At 46.6% G+C, this 25,227-nt stretch overlaps 1 protein-coding gene across 1 annotated transcript in view; it reads right to left on the bottom strand.

Moving 5' to 3' along the window:
* Window positions 1–25,227, bottom strand: part of TMTC4 (transmembrane O-mannosyltransferase targeting cadherins 4) — a 996,962-nt gene that overhangs the window by 739,192 nt on the left and 232,543 nt on the right. The window contains exon 4 of the mRNA XM_086934371.1: window positions 8,896–9,112. Coding sequence (XP_086790497.1) covers window positions 8,896–9,112 — 217 coding nt within the window. The remainder of the gene's footprint in view (window positions 1–8,895; window positions 9,113–25,227) is intronic.

Here is a 25,227-nt window from a genome sequence, read left to right as displayed (position 1 = left end):
CATGCCAACCCTCCCGATTCAGGTGTGAGACTACTGATTTCAGTGCTAGTCTTTCGTTTCCCGATTCCTGCAAGGAAAAACCCGGGGGCATATTTCCAACAACTAGCGGTAATTTTTGTCTCTAACTTGTTTAGAGACAATAATTATCGCCGCACTTCGGCGAATTTTATCGCACATAAACCTTGCTATTAGCAAGGTTTATCGCAAATGCGATAAAAAACGGCCGCAATGCATGAATATCGCTGAAAAGTCAGCGATATTCATGCATTAGTCAGCAAATGCTCTTAGCCATGTTATCCACTTCCCATTGAACAAGCGCATGGTCTTTTAAAGATTTGTGAAGTACTCGGGGCGGGGGGGGGCACTGGCAGCAATTTGCAGGCCAGGCAGTGTTCAACACGTGCATCACCCTTTCTCTGCCTGCTATTGCGCTCCATGTTTCGGAAAGGTAAGAAAAAGAACGTGCATTTGAGTTTGAAATGTCCGATCTTGTAGCAGTACACTTGCAAAGCCCACACATGACAATAACCCGATTCAAGGTCCCATTCACCCGATTTTTAAAAAAAAAAAAGTACTCCAAGACAGTTACATTTTAAAACTTTATTAATATTTAAATATAACGAACGCAACAAAAACTGTAAATATATTTAACCATTTTTTGAAATTAACCAGAACTATAACGATAACAACAACAACAACAATAATATAACTTTTATGCCTAAATTACGCAAACATTTAGCTAATCTGCTAAAGGGGGGAGTCGCCATTTCTTTACAATAATCAATAATGAAAAATCCTCATCAATAGGGTTGCCCGTTTTGTCGATGCAGCACTATAGTGCAATATACACAGCACCTGGGGTGTCAAGAGTGAACAGGTCTTTCTTTGTTCCTTAAGATGTTATCTCCGAGAATGCTGATGCATTGGTGTCTGTACACTTCTTTGTCAATTCTGTCAAGATGATAACTGCTTTATAAACAGACGATATCTTTGTTTCGTCATTAGTGTTAAGTGTGTCTGAAACTACAGTGCCCTTCTGTTTTTTTTTCTTCAGGCTCTACAGAGTTTTGTGTGTTGTTCTTTTGAGCGACAATTATTCCAGAGGTTTCAGGTTCACTTGTTTTGTTCTGCAGTGAGTTAACAGCTTTAGAGAGTTCATGTTTATTTGCTATGTCCTGCTGTTCGTGAACTGCTTCAGAGACGTCAGCCTCATTTTTTATGTTTCAGTAGATCCTGGACCTGCCCGGCCGCGCCCAAAATGGCGCCGGTGTAAATGGGACTCGTAACTGCTTGTTCTGTACTGGTTGCCCAACCTTGATATCACGAGATACATATGCAGTTTTGAAGCACATGGCGGAGGCTTGTCTGCTGTAGTGGGGCGCCCCTTTATCGTTTCAGTCGCCATTCCGCCCGCTTTTGCTACACTGTGCCTCATCCGCCATTCAGCTGTTTACCGTCCGCTCTTACGGCTACAGCGTCTCGCTCACCATGTAGTTGAGTTGCTCCCACTCTTGCGGTGCAGCGGTAGGCGGCTTCCACAGGACTCTTAAAATGGCGGCCGGCTCTTCGGATTTGGGCCTGGTCCAGTAAAATGGCCCTGGGACACCTTGGAACTCGGACGCTTGTCTGCCAGGGCTTGGGTTCCATTCTCGAAAGCGTCCCCTCAGCCTTGAAGATTGTACAAAAGTCTTGGGGGCCCTCGACTCCCGCAGGCTTCCGGTGGGGAGCGGCTGCCATGATTGCTTGCGGAATGGCCACGACGGAGCTACGAGATGGTGGTGCTCTCATGGTGACGCCAGCTTCAGTCTGAAACATCCAGAAACAAGGTGGGGCTTTCATCGTTTGGGGAAAAAAAATGTTTTAATCCAATGAAAAGTGTTATTTTTAGGTCACATGACCTAGTCTTACATAATTAGGAAAAGAAAAGTAAAATGAACCAATGAAAAGTTTTATTAACAAGTCACATGACCTGTTATGCTTACGTTACGCGCTGCGCGGCGCGCTCTGGATCGTTTCCGGGAAGCTGCGCCTTGCGCACCGGAGCACATCCGGGTGCGCTAACGCGTCGCGTCATATGACGCATTACGCGACAATGCAGGTGCAGAATATAGTCAAAATGTCTCCACCAACCAGCGGTCGGAATTCCACCGCTTTCAGCAGTCCAAAAAGTTCGGTCAAATCTTAAGAGCGGGAGCAACTCAACTACATGGTGAGCGAGACGTTGTAGTCGCAAGAGCGAGCGGTAAACAGCTGAATGGCGGAAGAGGCACAGAGTACCAAAAGCGGGCGGAATGGCAACTAAAACGGTAAAGGGGCGCTCTACGACAGCGTGTCTTCAGGTGAAATGGATTGTGGGACAAGGTCCAGAATGAAAGATTCTTCAAAAGGGAAAAAATTCCGCCGGACCCCGGGAGCCGGCCACCTATGCCGGGGGCGATCTCAGGCCTCACCAGGGCAACACGACTTGGGGAGGGGGCAGGAGCCAAGCGCCCCCTCTCAGTCCGCGCCATCTCACCGCCCCTCGGGAGCCTCCGTCAAGCGGTTTAGGGAGGCACCGTATCACATTGTTTTCCAATGCAGTCAGGTCCACAAATGGACCCCACTACTTTGAATAGTGAAGCTGCAGCAGGTGCAAATAAGGTTTAAACAGTGTTACAAGAACTGCTTAGAACTCTGAAGTATGGCACTCAATAACCAGGACTTATGCCATTTATGTAAGGCAGTGACATGGAAGCAACTCAGGGACAAAAAGCATGAACGAACATTCACGTATGAAAATCTTATTTGGAGAAGGGGTAGAATCCAAACGCCCCCTGCCAGTTCGCGCCACTACACTGTATGTGGAAAATCTGAAGCCATCATTCTACAAACTCTCAACGCTTGTTATCAGTGCATGACTTTCATGCTCGATCGATTGAGCTAGCCGGATCGGGCAATAAAAAGTATAAAATAGTTATGTAAATAGTTATTTAATAAAATGTTTTATTCTGTTTCTTTGGTGGTGTGTTGTGTATATTTATAATATTTGCATAGGGTTTGCCGTTATTTTTGGCGGTGTGGGTGGCGGAGTCGAGCTGTTTTGCAGCCCTCATGGTGTGGAGCTCAATTCATTTCACTATTTTCGTATTTCTCATGAAGGGTTATTCCTAATGTTTGTATTTTACCGAGGTTAAAAAGAGATCGAATTAGTGGTCTACTGATTTTGCTCGATTACTTTTATTTTTTTACACGATTTTTCACTATCTGCAAAGACTAAACAGAGTATTGCGACTTTGTGCTTGTTTGTAAATAGAGAATGATCCAAAGAGAACCAATTGTAAAACAGTAAATGCTTGGATAATAATCAATCAAATGGAGAGACAAGCAGGTACGACGGATTACAACAGGGGTAAAGGTCTGCGTTAACTACCGTTCACTATCTGCAAAGAGAGAGTACTACTAAGAGAAAAGAGGGGAGTGGGGGGGGGGCAGCGTTCAAAGCACATCAGCGTGCATAAACACGAAAACGTTTTTACCTATCACGTACTTGACATTTGACAGCTTTTGATGTTTGCTATTAAAAAACCATTGAAATTCACAGAAAAAACCATAGGTTATACTCCATATATAGTTAGGAATTTGCATTTACAAAACCTTGAAAATTCAATGAAAAAACCATTGGTTTTAGGCCATATATAGTTAGGGATTTGCATTTAGAAAACCTTATTTTACTCGCATAAAACCATTGAAATTCCATATATAGTTATAAGCGCTAACTATATATCGCGCACCCGCAATCCACTGCTGATGATGTCACATATTACATCATTCATGACATGGTTAGTGACATCACTGATGACATCACTGATGACATCTCAAATGACATCACTGATGACATCACTGATTACAACATCCAGTGACTGTATGTTTCTGTAAAGTTAAAATATGTTTTACATATTGATGAATGTGTGGATATATAAGTGTCTGGATGAAGGATTTACTAGGTGCATGACTGACTGATTGAGTGAGTGATTAAATGTGTCTCACTGAGTGCATGGGTTAGTGACTAAACTGTTTTAATTTGTGCATCATTATATCTGTTGTTCTACAAACTGCTGCATATGTTGATCAGTAGCTATATGAGTAACTGTATGGGTTGATTGGTTGTCCAAGTATTTGTATGGGAAACTGAGTGTGTGTGTATGGGTGGCTGGAAGGTGTGTGACTCTGTACATAGATGTGTGAGTAGTTGATTCACTATATGTATAGATTCAAAACTGCATGTGGAAACAGCTGTATGGGCGGTTGACTGTGCATGAGTGTATTAGTGAGTGAATGGATATCTCAGTGCTACATGTCAAATTAAGTACATATGTAAAACACAGTACATGTGAGAGTTGACATCTATAAATAACTGTGCATAAGAGCTAGTGAATGTGTGAGTGGCTGTATGGATCATTGTGAACATGTATCAGAGATTGTATAAGAGAGTAAAGTAAATATGTGTTAGTATATGTTTGAATAAGTAAGGTGTGTATAACTGTATAGTTGAGAAAATGGAGGTGTGATTGATTTTTGGCATAACTGACTAGGTGTGTGAGTAACTCCATGGATGAGTGACTGTCTGTTTACACTGATTGTATCTAAGGTTATATTAGAGTCTGAAGAGGTTCATGGTATTATCACATGAATGATATCATCAGTGATGTGATCAGTCATGTCAAATGAGATGTTATCAGTGATGTCATCAGTGATGTCATTTGAGATGTCATCAGTGATGTCATCAGTGATGTCACTAACCATGTCATGAATGATGTAATATGTGACATCATCAGCAGTGGATTGCGGGTGCGCGATATATAGTTAGCGCTTATAACTATATATGGAATTTCAATGGTTTTATGCGAGTAAAATAAGGTTTTCTAAATGCAAATCCCTAACTATATATGGCCTAAAACCAATGGTTTTTTCATTGAATTTTCAAGGTTTTGTAAATGCAAATTCCTAACTATATATGGAGTATAACCTATGGTTTTTTCTGTGAATATATATATATATATATATATATATACATATATATATATATATATATATATATATATATACATATATATATATATTTCGGGATTGGGATGTGTGGATATATATATATATATATATATATATATATATATATATATAGAGAGAGAGAGAGAGAGATAGAGAGATATATCTATACATATATTGCACGAGCTGCCATCATCGCGCTAAAGAGGACCCATTTATCAAGTGGCCTGAGGATTTGATGGCAACTGTGGCAATTTTCTCCAAGGGATTGGATACCCCAGGCCCGCCTCGAGTTCAGGCCAGGCAAGTGGCTGCTGCCAGCTGACAGTCCGTGACTTCACAGAGAACCATGATGATTACACACAATTCCCGGCCAGGCGTGACTTTTGAAATTGGGGCTAGACGTTGGGGACCCGGGGTAGCCCATGAACACAGTAATACAGGTTGCACCCGCAGCATCAACCCCTCCCCCGTTTACTTGGCACTATAGCGCTCACTTCTAGCTTAATTCAGTTCCGCCGATGGTATTCACATGAACATTGCAGGCAGGGAGATCGAGTCTTTACTAAGGGACTACAGCCACAGCAATCGAGAGGGACGAGCATCACTCCCACCAATGGGGGAGTCATAGAATATTTAAATGGGGGAGGTGGGTTCACTCTGAGCTAACCGGCATCTGAAGTAGGCGTGTGACGCCAAAATGCATTATGTCTCAACCAGCAGTGAATAAATAGTCTCCCCAGTATACCCCGCTGTGTCCTCTTGATTGCCCCTAATTGGAGTGGTCGAATGTATATATCAGAACCTCTGTTCACACAAAGTTGAGGCGCACACTCAAGTTCCTAATTTTAAGTTACTTTTTTGTTCTTGCCCCCTAAGCTACAAACGCGTTTCGGCCATGACGGGCTTTATCGATGTCAACCATTATTCAAAACTTATATACACGTCATTTCCTTTACCATGATACAAACAGTAACGACGGACTTTCAAACAACTAATGTTGCATCTAAAACATTGCGGCCATCTTGGAGTGGTCAAGAAAAATACATGTGCACCATATTCTACGTACATCTTTTCAGTTTACCCACATACGTCATATAAGGTATTACCTCAACTTTCTTAAATAATAAATTCATCCATTATTATTATCATCAATTCTTACGCGATACGCCTTAATATCACAATTACATCAATCCACATGAGGTAAATCTCGACAATTCATTGTCTCCCAGCGAAGAGGCCATCTCATTTATCAGTGACCCAAATCATGCCCATTTTGGGACACAATTCATCTTACACATTTCCCCTAACCACAATAGGCCCTATCGATAGGGCAAAGCCCATTCCTAATCTACCTCTAAATATCAAAGTGACATGTGCAATATAAACATAGTAAATAAGTGAGGAAATAGAGAAAATGGAGGGATGAGGATGGAAAAAGATGAGGGAGGGATGGGAGGGGAGGCAGGGGGAAAAGAAGGGAGAGCGGAAAAGGGGGAAGAGAAGGAGAGAAAACAACATTATACTAATCTAGAAATACAATAAAATGTATATAAAGATACCGAACCTTCATTGTCAAATTTAACTCATTCGTTAACAATCAGTTTACCCTAACCAATGTGAACCCATAGTTCCTCTTCACTATTAAGTCTATACGGGACCAAAGTTCAAAGTTCGATAATGTACTTTGACTCCAGTTGTCGCAGAACCCTTACCCTATCACCTCCTCCGTTCAGAGTAAATACCTGATCTATACAAAAGAAGCTCAGGAGTTGGCTATTGCTTTTATATTGCTCTGCAAAATGTATCGCAACTTGATAGCTACTGTCTTTTCTGGTTATTGCATACATTTGCTCTAAGACCCTCTTTTTTGCCTGGTGTATCGTGCTACCCACGTAATGTAGGTTGCACGGACACATCATACAATAGACAACAAAGTCTGTGTTGCAGTTTAATAGCTTTGTTATCTGCTTGTTAGAGTCCCTGCCGGGAACTTGAAACTCCTTTATTGTATTGCTTCTCTTACTCGCCTTACACTTCAAACGGGGGTAAAAACCTTTTATATCTGCAAGGCCCCTGTCTTTGTTGCTGTAATGGCTGTGTACTAGGAGACTTTTTAGAGAGGTATTCCTCCTGTAGGTGATACTCTGATGGTGTGTGATTGTTTTACCAATTACCCCATCTGCCTGAAGGATATTCCAGTGCTTTCCAAGAATCTGGTGTATTTCTCCCGAGTTTATGGTGTATGTCAGTATTAATCTGGTTAGCCCTTCTTTACTCTCACTTATCGTTTTATTCAGGAGCTCCACTCTCTTACGTTGGTTGGCCCTTCCTACAGCCGACTGCAATGATTTGTTGGGATAGCCCCTTTGACTAAACCGTTTCACAACCTGACCTTTCGCCATTTCATAATCTTCTGCTGTAATACTATTTCTTTTATAGGCGGAGTAACTCCCCATAGGGGATGATATTAACTTGACAGCGTGGATGCTGGCTGGTATAATGCAAGATAGCAATTCCCGCAGTTAGTTTACGGAACAGGTTAGTTTTCAATTGATTTCCACTTACATAGACCAACAAATCTAGAAATGCAACCTCATTGGAATGTATAGTGCTAGAAAAGTGTACGTTATTTTCATTGGTGTTTAAATTGTCAATATATTCTTCCAACTCCTCACGGGAACCTGTCCAGACGATAAAAATATGGTCTATGTAACGGGCTCAGATAGCCACTTTCTGTCCCCAAACCTCATTGTGTCCCGCCCAGGCCACGTGCTTCTCCCACCAGCCCACAAACAGGTTTGCGTAGCTGGGGCGAAGCTTGGCCCATCGCAGTGTTCTGCTTTTGGAATTATAGTTGATCTCCAAAAGAAATTATTTTGTTATATAGACAGAATGACATGAGTTGTAATACCATCTGGTTGGGTTCCGCATATTTTAATCTGTCTACCTGGGAGTGTCCAAAAAAGGTCTAACCATGTTTCAATGTATTCAAAATGCTGCTGCACGCCTAGTCTTGAACTTCCCAAGAAGAGCATCTACCTCTAAGGCTCTGTCTACTCCTCACTGGCTTCCAGTGGAGAAGAGGATTACCTGTAAGGCCATGTGCTATTGTCACAGGATTCTATGGAATAAGGGCCTGAAGTATCTTCGCTCAATGAATGACAACTTCCTATACACAGGCACTCAATTTAAGATCTTCAGGAGCCTACTTGGTTATGGCGCCAAGAATTAAAAAAGTTACGATGGGAGCACAATCTTTTGGCTACCTTGCAGCCAAAAGGTGGAATACTCTGCCACTGATGCTGAGAGCCGAACCCAGTGAGACCACTTTTCGCAGGGGATTAAAGACCTGGTTGTTCTCATCCTTAAATTCGAATATCTTTGGCCTTTATCTATGCCTTATTCTATCAAGCCCAGGTATAGCTTTTCTTGTTGCTTGCTTCTCAGGAGTCTTAATCCTAGTGCGGGGACATACCGGCAGTGTAACCAAGAGCTTTACAAATGGTAAAATCAAATCATTACCTTTTACAGTGTTTTCCTCTAAACTGCCTGCAGTTGAGCCCCTAGACTTAAATCTGCAACATGGCAAATCAGATAATCAAAAATGCAACTTACAATCGCAAAATTACACAAAACCTGATGAATCAGGTTCTGGTATTTGCTTTTGGAAAGCTCTTCGCAAACTGACTTGTTCTTACTAAACCCAATTAGGCTTTAGGTAAAAAAAAAATTGTCACGACAATTTTAAGCTATAATACAACAATCAAAAGGATAACAGATGTCTGTGACATGTTCTTATAAACTGAATCATTGGCGCTGGTTAAATAGAACAATATTGCACATAAACAGACGATGTAACATACTTACACATTCAGTATGCACTGGGTGTACTGCAAAAAGCAAGGATGCTAGGAAGGAGGCCTTTTGAGCACGATTTATCTTTCTGCCCCGACAGCGAAATGAAAGGCCATTGAATAATATAGAAAATACGTCAAACATCAACACAGAAACAATGCTGTGCAATATTATGTTGACAACATGGAATCCCATAGGGTGATAGCCTCCAGCAAAGTAATAGTTAATCCTGCAGGGAAACAGAAAAAGAGAAAGTTAGCTATTAGGGAGAAATTTGGTCAAGAAGAATCTTTAGCATCATTACAAATGTAGTACATTTCCTGTGTTCTGAACAGTTTAGGATCATTTTAATAAAATAATGAAGACTGCCTCCTTTGTGGCAGGCCACTGATTTTGAAGTGAGAGAAGGCATAGGGCCCACATGGGTGGTTGGTGGTCCTGGAAAGAGAGATAATGAGTGATGCGGAACTAGGAAAATCGTAGTAGTCCAGTCGACAGGGATGTGAGCGGTTGGGCCTGATCACATTAAATTGCCAGTGGGCAGGCTTACTTATAGGACAGGAGGAGAGTGGGAGTGAAGAAAAAGTTACTTATCTTCAATAACGCTTTTTCTGGTGGATACAGTATCTGCCTGTGGATTCCTCACCTTTTGTATTACCCCATGCGCAGATTTCCACAGAAACCTTTATCCTCAGTTCTCCCACGTCGATGAGGATGTCACAAGGGAACGGCTCCGCACGCGACTCTGCATGCCTTCATCTGAGCCATAAGACCTCGTCAGCGTGCTGACATCAGTTCCACCCATTTTTTCCATGCCTTCAAGGCGAAACGGGTGGTCCCACAAAATTCTCACAAGTACGCTTAGTATACAAATCACAACCAAATGCACAACTTACTACTTGTGTAATGATATATCTGTAAGAGACGTTAGTTAGTGATAGATTCCTTACCTTAGAATATCCCCAGGTGTCAGACTGGATCCGAAGTTTTGCTTAGCAGCACCCCTGCGCGACAGTAGGTGGCGTCCTGCGGCTCAGCATCCGTCACTGGCGTCATCAGCGCCATGACGACGTCACGGATGGTACTTAGGCGCCACCTATGCACGCTGACGTCAGTGCTGTACACGACTTTCCGTGCCGAAACGCAGAGACATGCAAGATACTGACCACTGGTGCATAAAACTAGGGCCCTAAAGGGGGATGACCTTAACCCTAGTAATCAGTTTACAGAACGGGGAGGATGGGTGGGGCGGTAAGGAATCTATCACTAACTAATGTCTCTTACTGATATATCGTTACACCAGTAGTAACTTGTGCATCTAAAAGAGACAAGTTAGTGATAGATTCCTTACCTTAGAATAGATACCCCAGCAATGCTAATCCCCGTGGTGGGACTGCGAACAAGATTACACCAGAAAGTCACGGAGCACAGAATGGCCAATGAAGCGGTCTCTCCGGACCTGACTGTCAAGGCAGTAGAGCTTGGTAAGCGTGTGCAGCAAGGCCCACGTAGCTGCCTGACAAATGTCCTGCAAGGGAACGCCACGTCCCAAGGCAGTAGTGGCTGCAGTTGCCATGGTCGAATGGGCACGCAGCCCCACAGGAGGCTCCTTCTTGGCCAAGGAGTAACATGCTTTGATGCACAGAACAACCCACCGGGAGACGGTCCGTTTGTGCACAGCCCGACCTTTTTTGGCGCCCATGTAGCCAACAAAAAGCTGATCATCCACCCGGAACTGGTGTGTACGCTGCAGATAGAATGCATGCGCACGTTTTGGGTCCAGACGGTGGAGCCGCTCCTCTTCCCTTGGAGGATTCGGAAGCAGGTGGGCAAAGTGATGGTCTGCCTTATGTGGAAGGGTGTGACAACCTTTGGCAGAAAAGAAGGACGGGTCCTTAAAACCACCTTGTCCGGATGAACAGAAAGGAATGGAGGTTTGGAAGAAAGGGCCTGGAGCTCACTCACTCTTCTGGCATAGGTGATAGCAACCAGGAAAGCCGTCTTCAGAGTGAGAAGACGTAAGGGACAGTTATAAGGGGGCTCAAAGGGAGCGCACATCAGAAAAGTCAAGACAAGATTCAAGTCCCACTGAGTCATTATGAAAGGTACGGGTGGAAACGTATGCGTAATGCCTTTAAGAAAACGGTTAACAACCGGGGACTTAAAAAGAGAAGGCTGATCTGGAAGCTGCAGAAAGGCGGCGATGGCCGAAAGATAACCTTTGATAGTGCTCAGAGCAGAGCCCTGCTGGGTCAAAGAGAGAAGGAACAGAAGAACCTCAGAAAGAGGGGCAGAAAGGGGATCCACAGCCTTCACTGTGCACCATGCCACAAATCTGTTCCACTTGCAGGGGTATGCCATTTTGGTCGAGGGATACCTGGCTGCCAGAATGACATCACAGACTTCGGGAGGAAGATCGAAAGGTGTCAACTGTCGCCGCTCAATCTCCACGCATGGAGGTGGAGGCTGGACAGGTTCGGGTAGAGGACGTCCCCTCCTGCTGCAATAGAAGATCCTCCCGAAGAGGCAGACGGATCGGGGGATCGATGCTCATTCTGAGTAGCTCAAGATACCATACTCTTCGAGCCCAGTCCGGAGCCACCAGAATCACTTGGGCCCGGTCGCGCCTGATCTTCAGCACTCTGGGCAGAAGTGGTATAGGCGGAAAAGCATACAATAGACCGCAATTCCACTTGTGACGAAAAGCGTCTCAGAGTGAGTGCCCCCTTGGAAACTCCAACGCGCAGAACTGATGACATTGCACGTTCTCTTCGGTGGCGAATAGATCTAACCAAGGCTCTCCCCACTGCAGAAAGAGACCTTGCACCACGTCAGAGTTCAGACGCCATTCGTGATCCACCATGCACCGGCGGCTGAGTTAATCCGCCCTGGCATTCAGAGAACCTGCCAGGTGTTGAACTACCAAGGTAATGCTTGATGTTCCAGCCATGTCCAGAGGCGCAGAGCCTCCTGACATTGGGTCCACGACCCCACCCGCCCTGTTTGTTGCAATATCACATGGCGGTGGTGTTGTACGTGAACACAAGCACTACACTCCCCAAGACAGATGGAAGGAATGCCTTCAGTGCAAGCCGGATCGCCCGCAGCTCCAGAAGGTTGATGTGGAGCAGTGACCCGGCCGGAGACCAGAGGCCTCTGATCTCCGCCTCTCCCATGGGACCTCCCCATCCCAGGAGGGACGCATCAGTCATCCACTGTGTGCTCCGGTTGGGGAAAGGAGAGGGATCTGCCACTGACCCAATCGCGATTCATGAGCCACCACTGCAACTGTCGTGCAGCACCCTCCGAGATCTGGACGTGATCGGACAGGTTGCCCTGATGCTGTGCCCACTGCAACCTCAGGTCCCACTGCAGCGCCTGCATATGCCATCTGGCATGTGTCACCAACAGGATGCAGGTGGCCATCAGGCCCAGAAGCCGGAGGGTCACCCTGACTGAAACCCAGGATAGAGGCTGAAAGAGCAGAATTATAACCTGAATATCCCGGACTCGCTGCTCGGGAGGATAAACCCGAAACATCATCGAATCCAGAACCGCTCCGATGAAATGGAGTTTCTGAGAGCGACTCAGGTGCAACTTCGGCACATTGATGGAGAATCCCAGCAAATGCAAGAGGTCGGCCGTAGTCTGGAGGTGGGAGGCGACTTCCTGGGGCGAGCCCGCCTTCAACAGCCAGTCGTTGAGGTAGGGGAAGACTGACACCCCTGACCTGCGCAGATGAGCCACGACCACCGCCATCACCTTCGTGAACACCCGAGGGGCACTGGTAAGGCCGAATGGGAGCACGACAAACTGAAAATGCTCCTGGCCTACCGTGAACCGCACGTAGCGCCGGTGGGCAAGCAGGAGGGGGATGTGAAAATAAGCGTCCTGCAAGTCCAACGCTACCATCCAGTCTCCAGGGTCCAGGGCAGCCAGGACCTGAGCCAGAGTCAGCATCTTGAACTTCTCCTTCCAGAGGAAGCGATGGAAGGCACAGGCCCCCCTTGTCCTTCTTGGGGACCAGAAAGTAGTGGGAATAAAACAACTTCCTGACCGGAAACGCACTCGATGGCCCCCTTGGCCAGGAGGGCCATGACTTCCTGACAGAGAAGAGCCAAATGATCCCCCGACATGCGGTGGTACCGAGGTGGCATGGCCAGAGGGGAGGACAGAAAGGGGAGTGAGTAACCTAGGCAGATTATCTGCAGCACCCACTTGTCCGATGGGATTTCGCGCCAGTGGTGGAGGTGGTGGCGGACCCTGCCAACCACCGGCGTGGGTGCCTCCTGAAGCTCGGATTAGGAAGGCTTAGAGGCGGAGGCAGCGGTGTTGGAGGTGGAGGTGAACGGACATGCGCGCTGGTTACCAGACCCACCTCTGCGGATTCCACGGCCGCGCTAAGGCTGGTTCTGCACAGGCTTGTTGGAGGAGCGTGCTTGAGTGCCCCTGCCCTGGCCACGAAAGGAACGAAACCCAAGCGTGGCAGGGGTCTTTGCGGAAAGACCCAAAGACTTGGGCATGGCCCAAGAGTCTTTAAAGCGCTCCAGGGCATTGTCGGCCTTATCGCCACAGAGCGGGAGCCATCAAAGGGCTTGTCCATGAGCGAGCCCTGGACATCGGGCGGGAACCCAGTTGAACACAACCAGGCATGGCGCCACAACACTACGGTCGTGGAATTTGCCCTGCTCAACAAATCAGCGGTATCCAAACCACACCTGATGGCAAACTTCGCTGCATCCTTACCCTCCGAAATCGCTTGGGAAAGGACAGCCTGGACCTCCTCAGAACACTGAGCCAAAACCTGAGCCACAGAATCCCTCACTCCGTGGGAGTAACGGCCCAATAAACAGGCAGTGTTAACCGACCGCAGCCCCAAGCTGGCTGAGGAGAACAACCTCTTGCCAAATTGTTCCATCCTTTGAGAGTCCTTTTCCGGTGGAGCCGTGGGAAAGGCCCTCTGCGACGTCGAGGCCTGAATGACCAGGCTCTCAGGCGTGGGGTGAGTGGTCAAGAAGGCGGGATCACCAGGCGCCGGGCGATGACGCCTAGCGACGTTTTTATCCACTGGCGCCCCCGTGGCCGGTCGCAACCAAGTGCCCAAGAGGACTTCGGTGAGGGCCTCATTGAAAGGGAGCAGCGGCTCCGATGTCGCAGACGCAGTCTGAATCACCTCCGTAAGGCGGTTGGTTTTAAGGGCCACCATAGGGAGGTCGAGATTGAGAGTCTCCGCAGCCCGACACAGCACCACGGTGTAGGAAGCACCCTCCATAGTAGGTGGAGGAGAGGCAAACCCTGGGTCAGAAGACACATTAAGTTCACCCGCATCTTCAAGTTCGTCCACCCAATCTTGCTCGGATTCACACTGGGGATCCTCGGGCTCGAAGTCTTCGCCTTCAGATTCCGGTAAACGACGCCATAAAAAGAAGTCGAAGAAGCTTGTTCGCTCTCAGACGTCCCCCCGTCACTCCCCGGAGGTGGACGAGGGGGACAGGGGCTCTGCCCCTGCGGTTCCTCTGGAGCTGGGAAGTCCCGCGGCCTACCCGCTATACCCAGGTCCGTCGGTGACTCCCGAACAGATGCAAGAGTTTCTTGCTGCCATGGACAGCCTTTTTAGGCCCTGTGCTCCTGCCGGCGCGCCTTCGGGCCCCGCGGTCCCGTGTCCAGATTCTGTTGGCCTGGCGGCTCCGCCACCGGTGCCAACCACGGCGCCACAGAATCCAGCGCCTCTGGCTCCGGCCCCGGCGCCACAAGGTGCAGCGTCGCCGACTCCAGCACCGCCCTTGGCTCCGCCCCAGGCGCCGCACTGGGTGCCGTTTATCCCACCCCTGCCCGGTTTCCGGACCATTTTGTTCCGGCCAGGGATCGGAATTGGGATATAGCTCCGGCTCTGCCCGGCCGACGCCGTTTTCGGCGCCGTTCCCGACGCCACGTGTCCCGGCAGTGTGACTCCGAGCAAGATTGGGTGGACGAACTTGAAGATGCGGGATCCTCGGACCTGTCCCGGTCCTCGTCCAGTGTAGAGAGAGCCAGTCGTGGCGGCAGGGCCGGAGCCAGGACACGTGGCGTCGGGAATGGCACCGAAAACGGCGTCAGCCGGGCAGAGCCGGAGCTATATCCCAATTCGGATCCCAGGCCGGAACAAAATGGTCCAGAAAACAGGCAGGGGTGGGATAAACGGCACCTAGTGCTGCGCCTGGGGCGGAGCCAAGGGCGGTGCTGGGGTCGGCGACGCTGCACCTTGTGGCACCGGGGCCGGAGTCAGCGGCGCTGGATTCTGTGGCGCCGTGGTTTGCGCCAGTGGCGGAGCCGCCAGGCCAACAGAATCTGGACACGGGACCGCAGGGCCCGAAGGCGCGCCGGCGGGAGCCCAGGGCCTAAAAAGGCTGTCCATGGCAGCAAGAAACTCTTGCATCTGTTCGGGAGTCACCGACGGACCCGGGTATAGCGGGTATGCCGTGGGACTTCCCAGCTCCAGAGGAACCGCAGGGGCAGAGCCCCTGTCCCCCTCGTCCACCTCCGGGGAGTGACGGGGGGACGTCGGAGAGCGAACACGCTTCTTCGACTTCTTTTTATGGCGTCGTTTACCGGAATCTGAAGGCGAAGACTTCGAGCCCGAGGAGCAACGGCTCCAGTCCCGCGAGCGGTCTCGTGAACGGCCCCTAGACCTGGAGCGGCGGGGAGAGGAATGCCGGACCTCCAGCAACTTCCAGCGCTGCTCCCACTACTAGGCCATGGCTCAACAGTCTCGGGAGTCATGATCGGTCTCCAGGCAGTAGAGGCACACATCGTGGGGGTCCGCCACCGACATGTTACGGCGGTAGGACCCACAAGACTTAAATCCGGGCATCCCTACGTGCACCAGGAGACAAGAGAAGGAGACAAAAGTCTCAAAAGAGTAGTCAAAAAATGGCTGAGGTACGTGCTCAATCCGGATATGCGCTTTCAGTACGGAAAAAGAAAGAACCGACGTCAGTGCGCATGGGTGACGCCTAAGTACCCTCCCTGATGTCGTCTCGGCGCTGACGACATCAGTGACGGACACGGAGTCACAGGACACCACCTACTGACGCGCAGGGGTAATGCTAAACAAAACTTTTCGGATCCAGTCTTACGCCTGGCGATATTCTAAGGTAAGGAATCTATTACTAACGTGTCTCTTTCAGATATGGAAATACTACATCATAGATATTTCCCAAATCCAAGTAACCTCATGATTCAAGCAATAAATCAGATAAAATATTAATTAATTCATTTTCGGTATAAGCATACAGGCAACGGAGAACGGGGTGGGTCAGAGAGGAATCCACAGGCAGATACTGAATCCTCCAGAAAAAGTGTTACTGAAGGTAAGTAAATTGTTCTTCTGATGGCTACATCTGCCTGTGGATTCTTCACCTTTTGAATTTAATCCTCCAGCCGTCCTGCACTCGGAGGAGGGTGACTGGATTCCTATCCCCAAAAATTCTGTAACACATTAAAAACAACATTAAGAGCAAAATGACCGTCCCTATTCACTTCCGAATCCAAGTAATAGTGCTTTGCAAAAGTGTGGAGGGAGGCCTAAGTTGCAGCTTTGCATATGTCAACCACAGGGACACCTCAAGCCAAAGCCAAAGAAGAAAACTTAGCTCTGGTAGAATGAGCATGAATACATTCAGGAGGCTCCTTCTTGGCCAAGGCATAGCAGATCTTAATGCACATGATTATCCACCCAGACAGCACTCTTTTGTGGACAGCCTTGACCTTCATCTTGCCCACAAATCCTATGAAGTGCTGATCATCCAGCCTGAAGTCCATGGTCCTGTCCAAGTAGAAGCTCACGGCCCTATTGGGGTACAGATGATGAAGTCTCTCCTCCTCCTTAGAAGGGTGAGGGGAGAGTAGAATGTAGGTACGGTGATGGACTGCCCCAGTTGGAATGACCACCTTAGGCAGGGAAGCACCTCTGGTCCTAAGAACCATATTCTCCGCATAGAAAGTTTAAAGGGAGGCTTGGATCTAAAAGCCTGCAATTCATTCACCCTCCACGCTGGTGTGAATGCTACAAAAATATAGTCTTAAATGCAAGAAACTTTAAAGGGCAACAATGCAAAGGTTCAAATGGTGAACCCATCAGAAACATGGGAACCAAATTCAAATCCCACAGAGGCATAACAAAGGCAATGCGAGTAAACCTAGTAGTGAGAACCCTAATGAATCGCATAACTATAGGAGATTTAAACAAATAGGGCTGATCTGACAAACAAAGAAAAGCCGACAAGGCAGATAAGTAACCTTTAACAGTTTCCACTATGCTACCCTGTTGCACCAGTGAAAGAGAAAAACTCAGAACATCAGATAAATGGGAGATCAAGGGATTAATTGATTTCTCTCCACAGTATTTCACAAATTTAGCCCACCTACCAGCATAGACAGTTTTGGTGGAGTGTCTTCTGGCCGATAAAATAAAGTCCACCACATCAGGTGGGAGAGAAAAAGTACTACATTTGCTCCATTCAATCTGCAGGCATGAAGGTGCAGACTCTGAAGGTTGGGGTATAGAACCTGCCCCAGCGTTTGCAAAAGGAGGTCTGGAGGTCTGCCCTGAGAGGGAGACGGAGCGGAGGGTGCAATGAGAGGTAAAGGACGTCTTTGTACCACACCCTTCACGGCCAATCCAGGGCGACCAACATGACCTCAGAACTCGAGGAATCAAGGGTATGAGTGGGGGACACAAAGAAGTTGTGAGCCCCAATCCAAGTGAAACGCGTCCCTCAATGCCCCCTGTGCTGGATACTGGAGAACGCAGAACAATGGCCAGTGCATTTTCTCGTGAGTGGCTAAAAGGTCCAACCAAGAGAACCTTCACATCCTGAAAATGTGAAGTACCACCTCCGAATGTAGACGCCACTTGTGATCGGCCGAAAATTGCCGACTGAGACTGTCTGCATGCACATTCAGCACTACGGCCAGATGATTTGCGATCATGAATGAAAATCTGATGGTCCTGAGCCCAGGACCAGAGTCGCAGAGCCTCTCTGCAGAGAAGATATGACCCTACTCCTCCCTGTTTGTTGATGTACCACATCGCAGTAGTGTTGTCTGTTAAGACCTGAACCAACTGACCACGAAGGGAAGGAAGGAAGGCCTTGAGAGTCAAACGTATCACCAGCAATTCCAAAAGATTGATGTGAAACAATCTTTCCTCTGGAGAACAAAGACCTTTGAGCCCAAGATCTCCCAGATGAGCTCCCCGTTATCACTGTGGCCACCCGAGAAGGACGGTGAAACAACATCCCTTGAGACAGGTTGCCTGGAACACTCCACCATTGCAGATCCGCTACAGTGTATCAGGAGATTCTGTCCAACTCCTCGAGATCTCTGTTGTGTTGAAACCACTGCCTGCGGAGGCACCACTGGAGGGCCCTCTTCTGCAGGAAGCGAACCAACCGAGCAGGCGCAAGACCTACAGGACTGGATTCTGCATTCGGAAACAGTGGAATCACAGTCTAGAAGTACTGAATCCTCTGTGGAGGCGGGAAGACACGACTCACAGAAGTGTCCAGTGCTGCCCCTGTAAACAGGTTGCGCTGAGAGGGCACCAGGGGAGATTTAGGTGCATTTATCGAAAATCCTAAGCTGAACAATAGGTGTGTTGTTACTTGCAAATGATGCAACACTATTTCTGGCGACTTTACTTTGAGTAGCCAGTCATCCAGCTAGGGAAACAAAGGAATCCCCGACCTTCTGAGATGTACTGCCACCACTGCCATCACCTTAGTGACGACCCGACGCGCGGAGGTAAGACTGAACGGAAGACCCGTAAACCGAGATCCCACCATAAAAACTGAGATACTTCCGATGAGACTTCAGAATGGGAATGTGAAAATACGCATCCTGTAAATCGATCAACACCATCCAGTCTTCCTTCTCCAGTGCAAAAAGAACCTGTGCCAGGGGCAACATTTTAAACTTCTCCTGTTTGAAGTAAAAATTCCAGAGGTCCAGAATCGTCCATAAATGACCATCCTTTTTGGGAATCAGGAAGTACCGGGAGTAGCACCACTGACCCCTTTCCTGCTCTGGAACTATCTCGATTGCACCCTTTTAAAGCAATCATAGAACTTTCAGCTGGAGAAGCAGAAGATGCTCTTCCAAGCAAAGGATCTGGTAGCGAGGGAAAGGAAGGGGAGACTCACGGAATGGTAGGGCATACCCATTTTCTACGATGTTTAAAACCCAGAGGTCTGTAGTGACAAACCTTCAATGAGGTAGGAAATAGGTCACCCGTCCTCCTACGGGACAAGCATGCTCTAAGATGGCGGAGCTGCAACAACGATCAGAGAGGCAGAGGAGGAGGAGGAGGAGATTTGTTGCCGGGCAGAAGTCCCAAGACGACCTATGCCTCTTACCCTGTAGGATTTGAACAGTGGATTTATCTGCTGCTGCGGTTGTTGTCTGCTACGAAAGGACATGTTCTTATTTAAGAGCTGAAACCTGCGGAACTGTCTCTAGTCCCTGGGCTGGGTCTGAAGTCCTATGGACCTTGCCGTTGTCCTACTGTCCTAAGTCATTGCAGTGCAGAATTCATTTTAGCTCCGAACAAGCAGGACCCATCAAAGGGCAAGTCCAGCAATGTATCCTGAACATCTTGTAAAAAACCCGACCCTCTTAACCAGGCATGGCTTCTCGTTGCTACCGAAGACTCCATTGCTCTGGTCACAGAGTCTGCCATGTCCAGCCCAGATTATATTACTTGATGGGCAGCAGCCTGAGCATTCGTCAGAAGCACAGAAAAATGCCTTGGACCTCCGTAGGCAATTTCGGGATGACTTCCTTAGCTGAATCCATGAGGGAGTGTTGTGTGGCGTTTAGAGCTCCGAGTGAATTTTCCCGATTCATGCCCTTATATAGGTACAATTCACATTACCCTTATATAGGCATAGAAATCAATCCCTTATTTAGACATAGCCTATGTAGACCAAATACAGGCATAGCTACTTCCACCCGTACAAAACGTCACAACGATTTCTTGGAAAATCGTCTTAAGCAGTTAGGGAACTTCCCCTTGCTTGAATATTGATTTGTCCAAGAACTCATGTACTTTGCAAAGAACAACTATTCCCTAGGAGTTCTTTCCTGACGTTATTATGCCCGACTTTACGTCAATCTATGGCATTCCTAAACACCTTCAAGGTATAAATATACCTTCACTTGCTATAGCAAATTACGGTGATTCGGAGCAGTTCGACTATCTACTTGCCCGACGCAGCTCGCTACATCAAGTGCCGAAGGAAGCCGACTCTCCAGCTGACGCACTGATCAAGAGGCTGTCTTTCTCTCGCCGAGAATCCATCTCCGGTGTTTCCAAGCTCCACTTGCGGGGTGTTGGGAAATCGAGTCCTGAGACAGAGATACCAGACCTCCTTCATTCTAAACCAAGGTATGGAGCTGATTAGAACCTAGAGAAACCTTTGGTAGATTTTTGGCAAAAACAACTAAACGTATGCTACAGAATACTTACTTCTTCCCGCGTACTAGATTTAGGTTAGGTACATTGAGGTAGACGTATTTTAGAAACACCAGTTCAGTATTTTTAGACAATGTTATTTATGTATGTATTTTTATATGGCTTACAAACCATACAATGCTTTTACAGTATTATTTTATAATACTATTCTCGCTGTACGCATTATACTTTGCAGTCTGTTTAACGATTGTAGCAGTTCACTTCTCTTGTATGAGAAAGACTGTTCAATAAACATTTTTATTGAAAACGCCCGTCTCTCTATTTCTCTACAAGCTCTGTTGAAACGAAGCATGCACGATTGACTGAGTGAAATACTTATCTATTGTTTCCGCAACTCTAGACATATATTTCTTATTCTTGGGAAACAAAGTTGTCATGTGTATGCGGTTGTCAGAAAATAATTCCTTCTTGTGAATTTGAGAACATTTCTAGTGACCTCTGAGCTAGCTGGCACTCACTATTAAGTTTAGTATATTCGATAGAGACCTAGTAGACCTCAGTCCTATGTATAATCTATAGGATATATTATTCGAACGTGCAGAGCCTATTGGGAATATAGGAACTACACTACATGGCGCCCAACGTTTGGTAAGGTACTAATTTAACGCTAGATACTAAAGTAGCTCAGTCGTGCTTTTCTCAGAGACCCCCTTTTTCCGGTAAAATACTCCAATAGACATCTGGAGTGGGTAAAAGAATAAAATATCCGCCATAGCGGAGTAGGATGAAAATCCTATGTATTAGTTTTGGTTTGTTCAACTTTGAAGGATACAGTGTTCCAAACAATTGTGCACCTTATATTTGTTTCCTTGAAACTTGCTCTGTAACTTTCATTAAACAATGTTGGTTAACAGCGACAACACCGCAGCCGGTAGAGCTGCAGTAAATCCAGCGGCTTTTGACATTACAGGTTTCCAAGAGACCGACGAGGATGCTATAATGATCCCAGAAATTTTAAGAAAAGCCATCACTATGAAACTTATAAGAAATGGCCTATCAGCAAGAGGTGGTAGGGTAGTTTTTGTGACAGAGGCACATGACTATCATCAGACAGAGGTATTCTATTCATGGATAATCTTCCCTGAAGCAAATCCAGTATCAAAAGTGTTTCACTTCTACAAAGAAGATGAAGCTCCAGAGGAATACATTCCTTTCGAGGATGTTGAAATTCCACTAACATACCAAGAACATGCGCTTTGGTTTAAAGGCGCCCTAAAACATACCGATCACATTACCAGGCTCGGTCCACTAGGTAGACCAGGAGGAACATGGCTAGCTTTAGCCAACTACAGACCTGACCTTGACATGGAAGCAATGTCAGACGATGAATTACGAACTAATATACAGAATTTAGTAGAATTATATAGTTAAAGGTCTTTATTAAAAACTCTCACTGCTCTCAAAAAGAAGTGGGAGAACACTAAACAGACTTCTAAAGAGAAGCGTTCTCAATCCAGAGGTAGGGCTCCTCAAAAGGCGCCCTCTTAAAAGAGGTACAAATCCTCAGGAATAGGGATAATTTGAGAAAAACTGATAGATATCAAGATACTGATACACGTTCCTCTCGTACCTTTCAGACTTCCTCACAGAAATCGGAAAGAAGAGGACGATCAGAACAGAAAGAAGAACGCATGAAGTCCAAAGATGATCAACACGTTCCAAAAAATAAGAAAACTCAATTCACCAAAAACAAGGTAGCAGGTCTAACAATCAGACATACCGAGGATCTTGAGAACACAACTCAAGAACAGGGAATGGGCTCAGCCGATGTTGGACAGCGCAGCAGAAGTCACCATAGCTTGCAAGAACTTGAAGGATCATCTGGAGACAGTGGACTTGAATGAGTACATCCAAGTTGAAACTGCAGATACCAGGATTAGTGTCCCACATAAGTTATATGAAGTAACACTCTGGATGGAGGGGGACATAACTAGAAAACTAAGAGCACTTTTTTGGGAGAAGCTCTTCTCAGGTTTATGACTTTCTTTTAGCTGAACAAGACTCGCCACCTGAATCTGTCAGGGAGTGCCCACATGGCGAAGACATCATTATGCCAGCTTTCGCCAACCATATTCCAATTAATAAAAAATATACCTATGCCAGGAAATGGGCAGTAGCCCAGGCTCCTGCATTATATCAAAATCATGTAGGATGGGATGAGGATTCCCCTCAACATAAAATCTAGTTAAAAAAATCAACCAACTGCACAAAGGCAGTACCCAGTTAATCAAGAACCTAAAAAACAGGTCAGGGAGATATTAGATCAACTTGAATACCAAGGGGTGATTGAAACATGCACCTCGTCCATGAACAATCCTTTGTTTCCTGTCTCCAAACCAGACAATGTTGAGTTTCAACGGGGTCTACCCTGAAACTGCCTGACCTGGGTCATTGGTTAGGTACATTGGGAAAAGGGTCTGTGTTTGATCATTCAGGTATGTAATGGCTTACAAACATTCAAATAGTTAATGAAATAACACAAATTCATCCCATAGTCATCATATAACTTATGCAAACTATGAATTTAATGAGCATAGACAAAAATGGAGACTCAAAATCAATTATAAAGCTCCAAAAGTATTACTCACAATATTAAGTCAACAGAATACAAACATAACTCTTGTTAGTCAAAGTTGTCTGTATATTAATAAAATTGAGCGTGCTCTCAGTGAGGGGAAAGAAAGGGTAAATTGGGTAAGATGGGGGTGATATGTTCCTCGCTTGTTAGCTTGATTCAGGAGACGACAGGCTGAAAAACGGTCGAGAATCACTGTATTCCAAAGCTTCTAATCGCTTCCAATCACCTGGCATAATTAATATGCCGTCTTGGGATGCCCGAACAATCAGGTCGCCTGGGTGAATCTGCGGACCTTCACCTTCATCTTCACTGTCTTCGGTGCAAGTGACATTTCAGCCTGTCGTCTCCTGAATCAAGCTAACAAGCGAGGAACATATCAAAGGTCCAGTATTAATGGTCATTCATTGACCGCCTAGGAAGTGCTCTCAATCTACATTGTCCTGATGAAGACCCCAGAATGAGGCGCGAATAACACTTATAGCAAGCGGGGTCGAAACGTAGACTACACCATCACCTCACACTTATGGGACTGAACTAGAATTGAGGAACTCATCCCATGTGTGAAGAGATTTAGGGAACTTTTGATCTTGCTAGACTGTAAAGGTCTGCCTCAATTATCTTGTGATTGTGCTATTGTCACACCACCTTTACCCAGTCCCCCACCTATCCAATCACCCCCATCTTACCCAATATACATATTGCAGAACTCCCCAGGTTCAGTCCACGCAGATTATTTTAAAAGTATTGAGGGCGCACAGAGGAAATTGTTGTGAGAAGGGAAACCACCACGAGTAGCGACCTATAAACTAACAAGGGGGTGGTATGATGGTGGCATAGGACTCCCTGAAATCAGGAGATATTACTGGGCGGTGCAACTAGCACCAATTAATCAAAATATATATATACCCAACGATGACCCCGGTTACAGAATAGACAGATGGCTTCTCCCGGATGGGAACTATTCCAGAGTACTCTATGCTAATTCGGCAAAACCAAAATTAACAGGCCCGACCAAACATGCAGTACAAATAAGGCACACAGTGAATAAGAGTATGCAATGGGATGGAAAAATAACGCAAGCGACCCCCCTACAGGACGCAGAAAAATTAGGCAATTTGAGAAACTCGAGGCGCTTTGCTGTCTGGGACTTGATTGGGAGCCCCCTAGTGGGTGATCTATGAAAAAAAGGTGGGGTGATTCCCTTTACCCAGTTATAAAAAGAGTTTGAAATGGCCGCAACAGAAACATTTCAAAACCTGCAGGTCCAACATGCGCTACAAGCGGCCATTCCAAAAGGTTAGTCGATTTCTGAGTCCTCCCCTCTTGAAGATAGGATCCTGGAAGAATATATGCCCAGAAAAGCGATCACTATGGTATATCGAAAATTGATCAATAACATGCCTGACCCCCTACTACAGCTTAATAACCACTGGGAGAAAGATACAGCTGTGATGGAAGATGACGAGTGGCAAGAGGCTCTGACATCCCCCAAAGAAGTAGATATTTTGTCTAGGTTACGATTAGTTCAACTTAAGGTACTACATAGAACGTATTTATCGAGTGCTGCTCTGGTGAAGATGGGCAATAGAGATGACACTGGGTGTAGTAGAGGGTGTGGCCAGGAAGGAACCTTTATTCATACCATTTGGGAATGTGTATACATCCAGCCCTACTGGGCAAAGATGACCCAGTGCATGGCAAGCGTGCAGGGAAAACAAGTAGAGCCCAAGATAACATTTTGCCTTCTGAATGTTTGGGACCCCACTGACTTACAAGAGAAAGTGAAAACCTGGGGGGCTCTGAAGAAGACAGTGGTTAAGCAAAATACGGCTAAACTGTGGAAGGCACTCGAAACACCAACACTGGGTACATGGAAAAAGGACATGGATTGTAGCATGGTAATGGAAAGGACGGTATACGTGGCGCAAGGCTGTCCCAAGAAAGGGTCACATATCTGGGGTAAACCGAACGAATATTTAAGCGTGCAGGGAAAACAAGTAGAGACCAAGATAACATTATGCCTTCTGAATGTTTGGGACCCCACTGACTTACAAGAGAAAGTGAAAACCTGGGTGGCTCTGAAGAGGACGGTGGTAAAGCAAAATACGGCTAAACTGTGGAAGGCACTCGAAACACCAACCCTGGGTACATGGAAAAAGGACATGGATTGTAGCATGGTAATGGAAAGTACGGTATACGTGTTGCAAGGCTGTCCCAAGAAAGGGTCACATATCTGGGGTAAATGGATGAATAT

This window comes from Lissotriton vulgaris, chromosome 8 (assembly GCF_964263255.1).
Source record: "Lissotriton vulgaris chromosome 8, aLisVul1.2, whole genome shotgun sequence".
NCBI classification, from domain to species: domain Eukaryota; kingdom Metazoa; phylum Chordata; class Amphibia; order Caudata; family Salamandridae; genus Lissotriton; species Lissotriton vulgaris.
The sequence above is the reverse complement of the archived record's forward strand: the minus strand, read 5'-3'. Positions and strand labels throughout refer to the sequence as shown.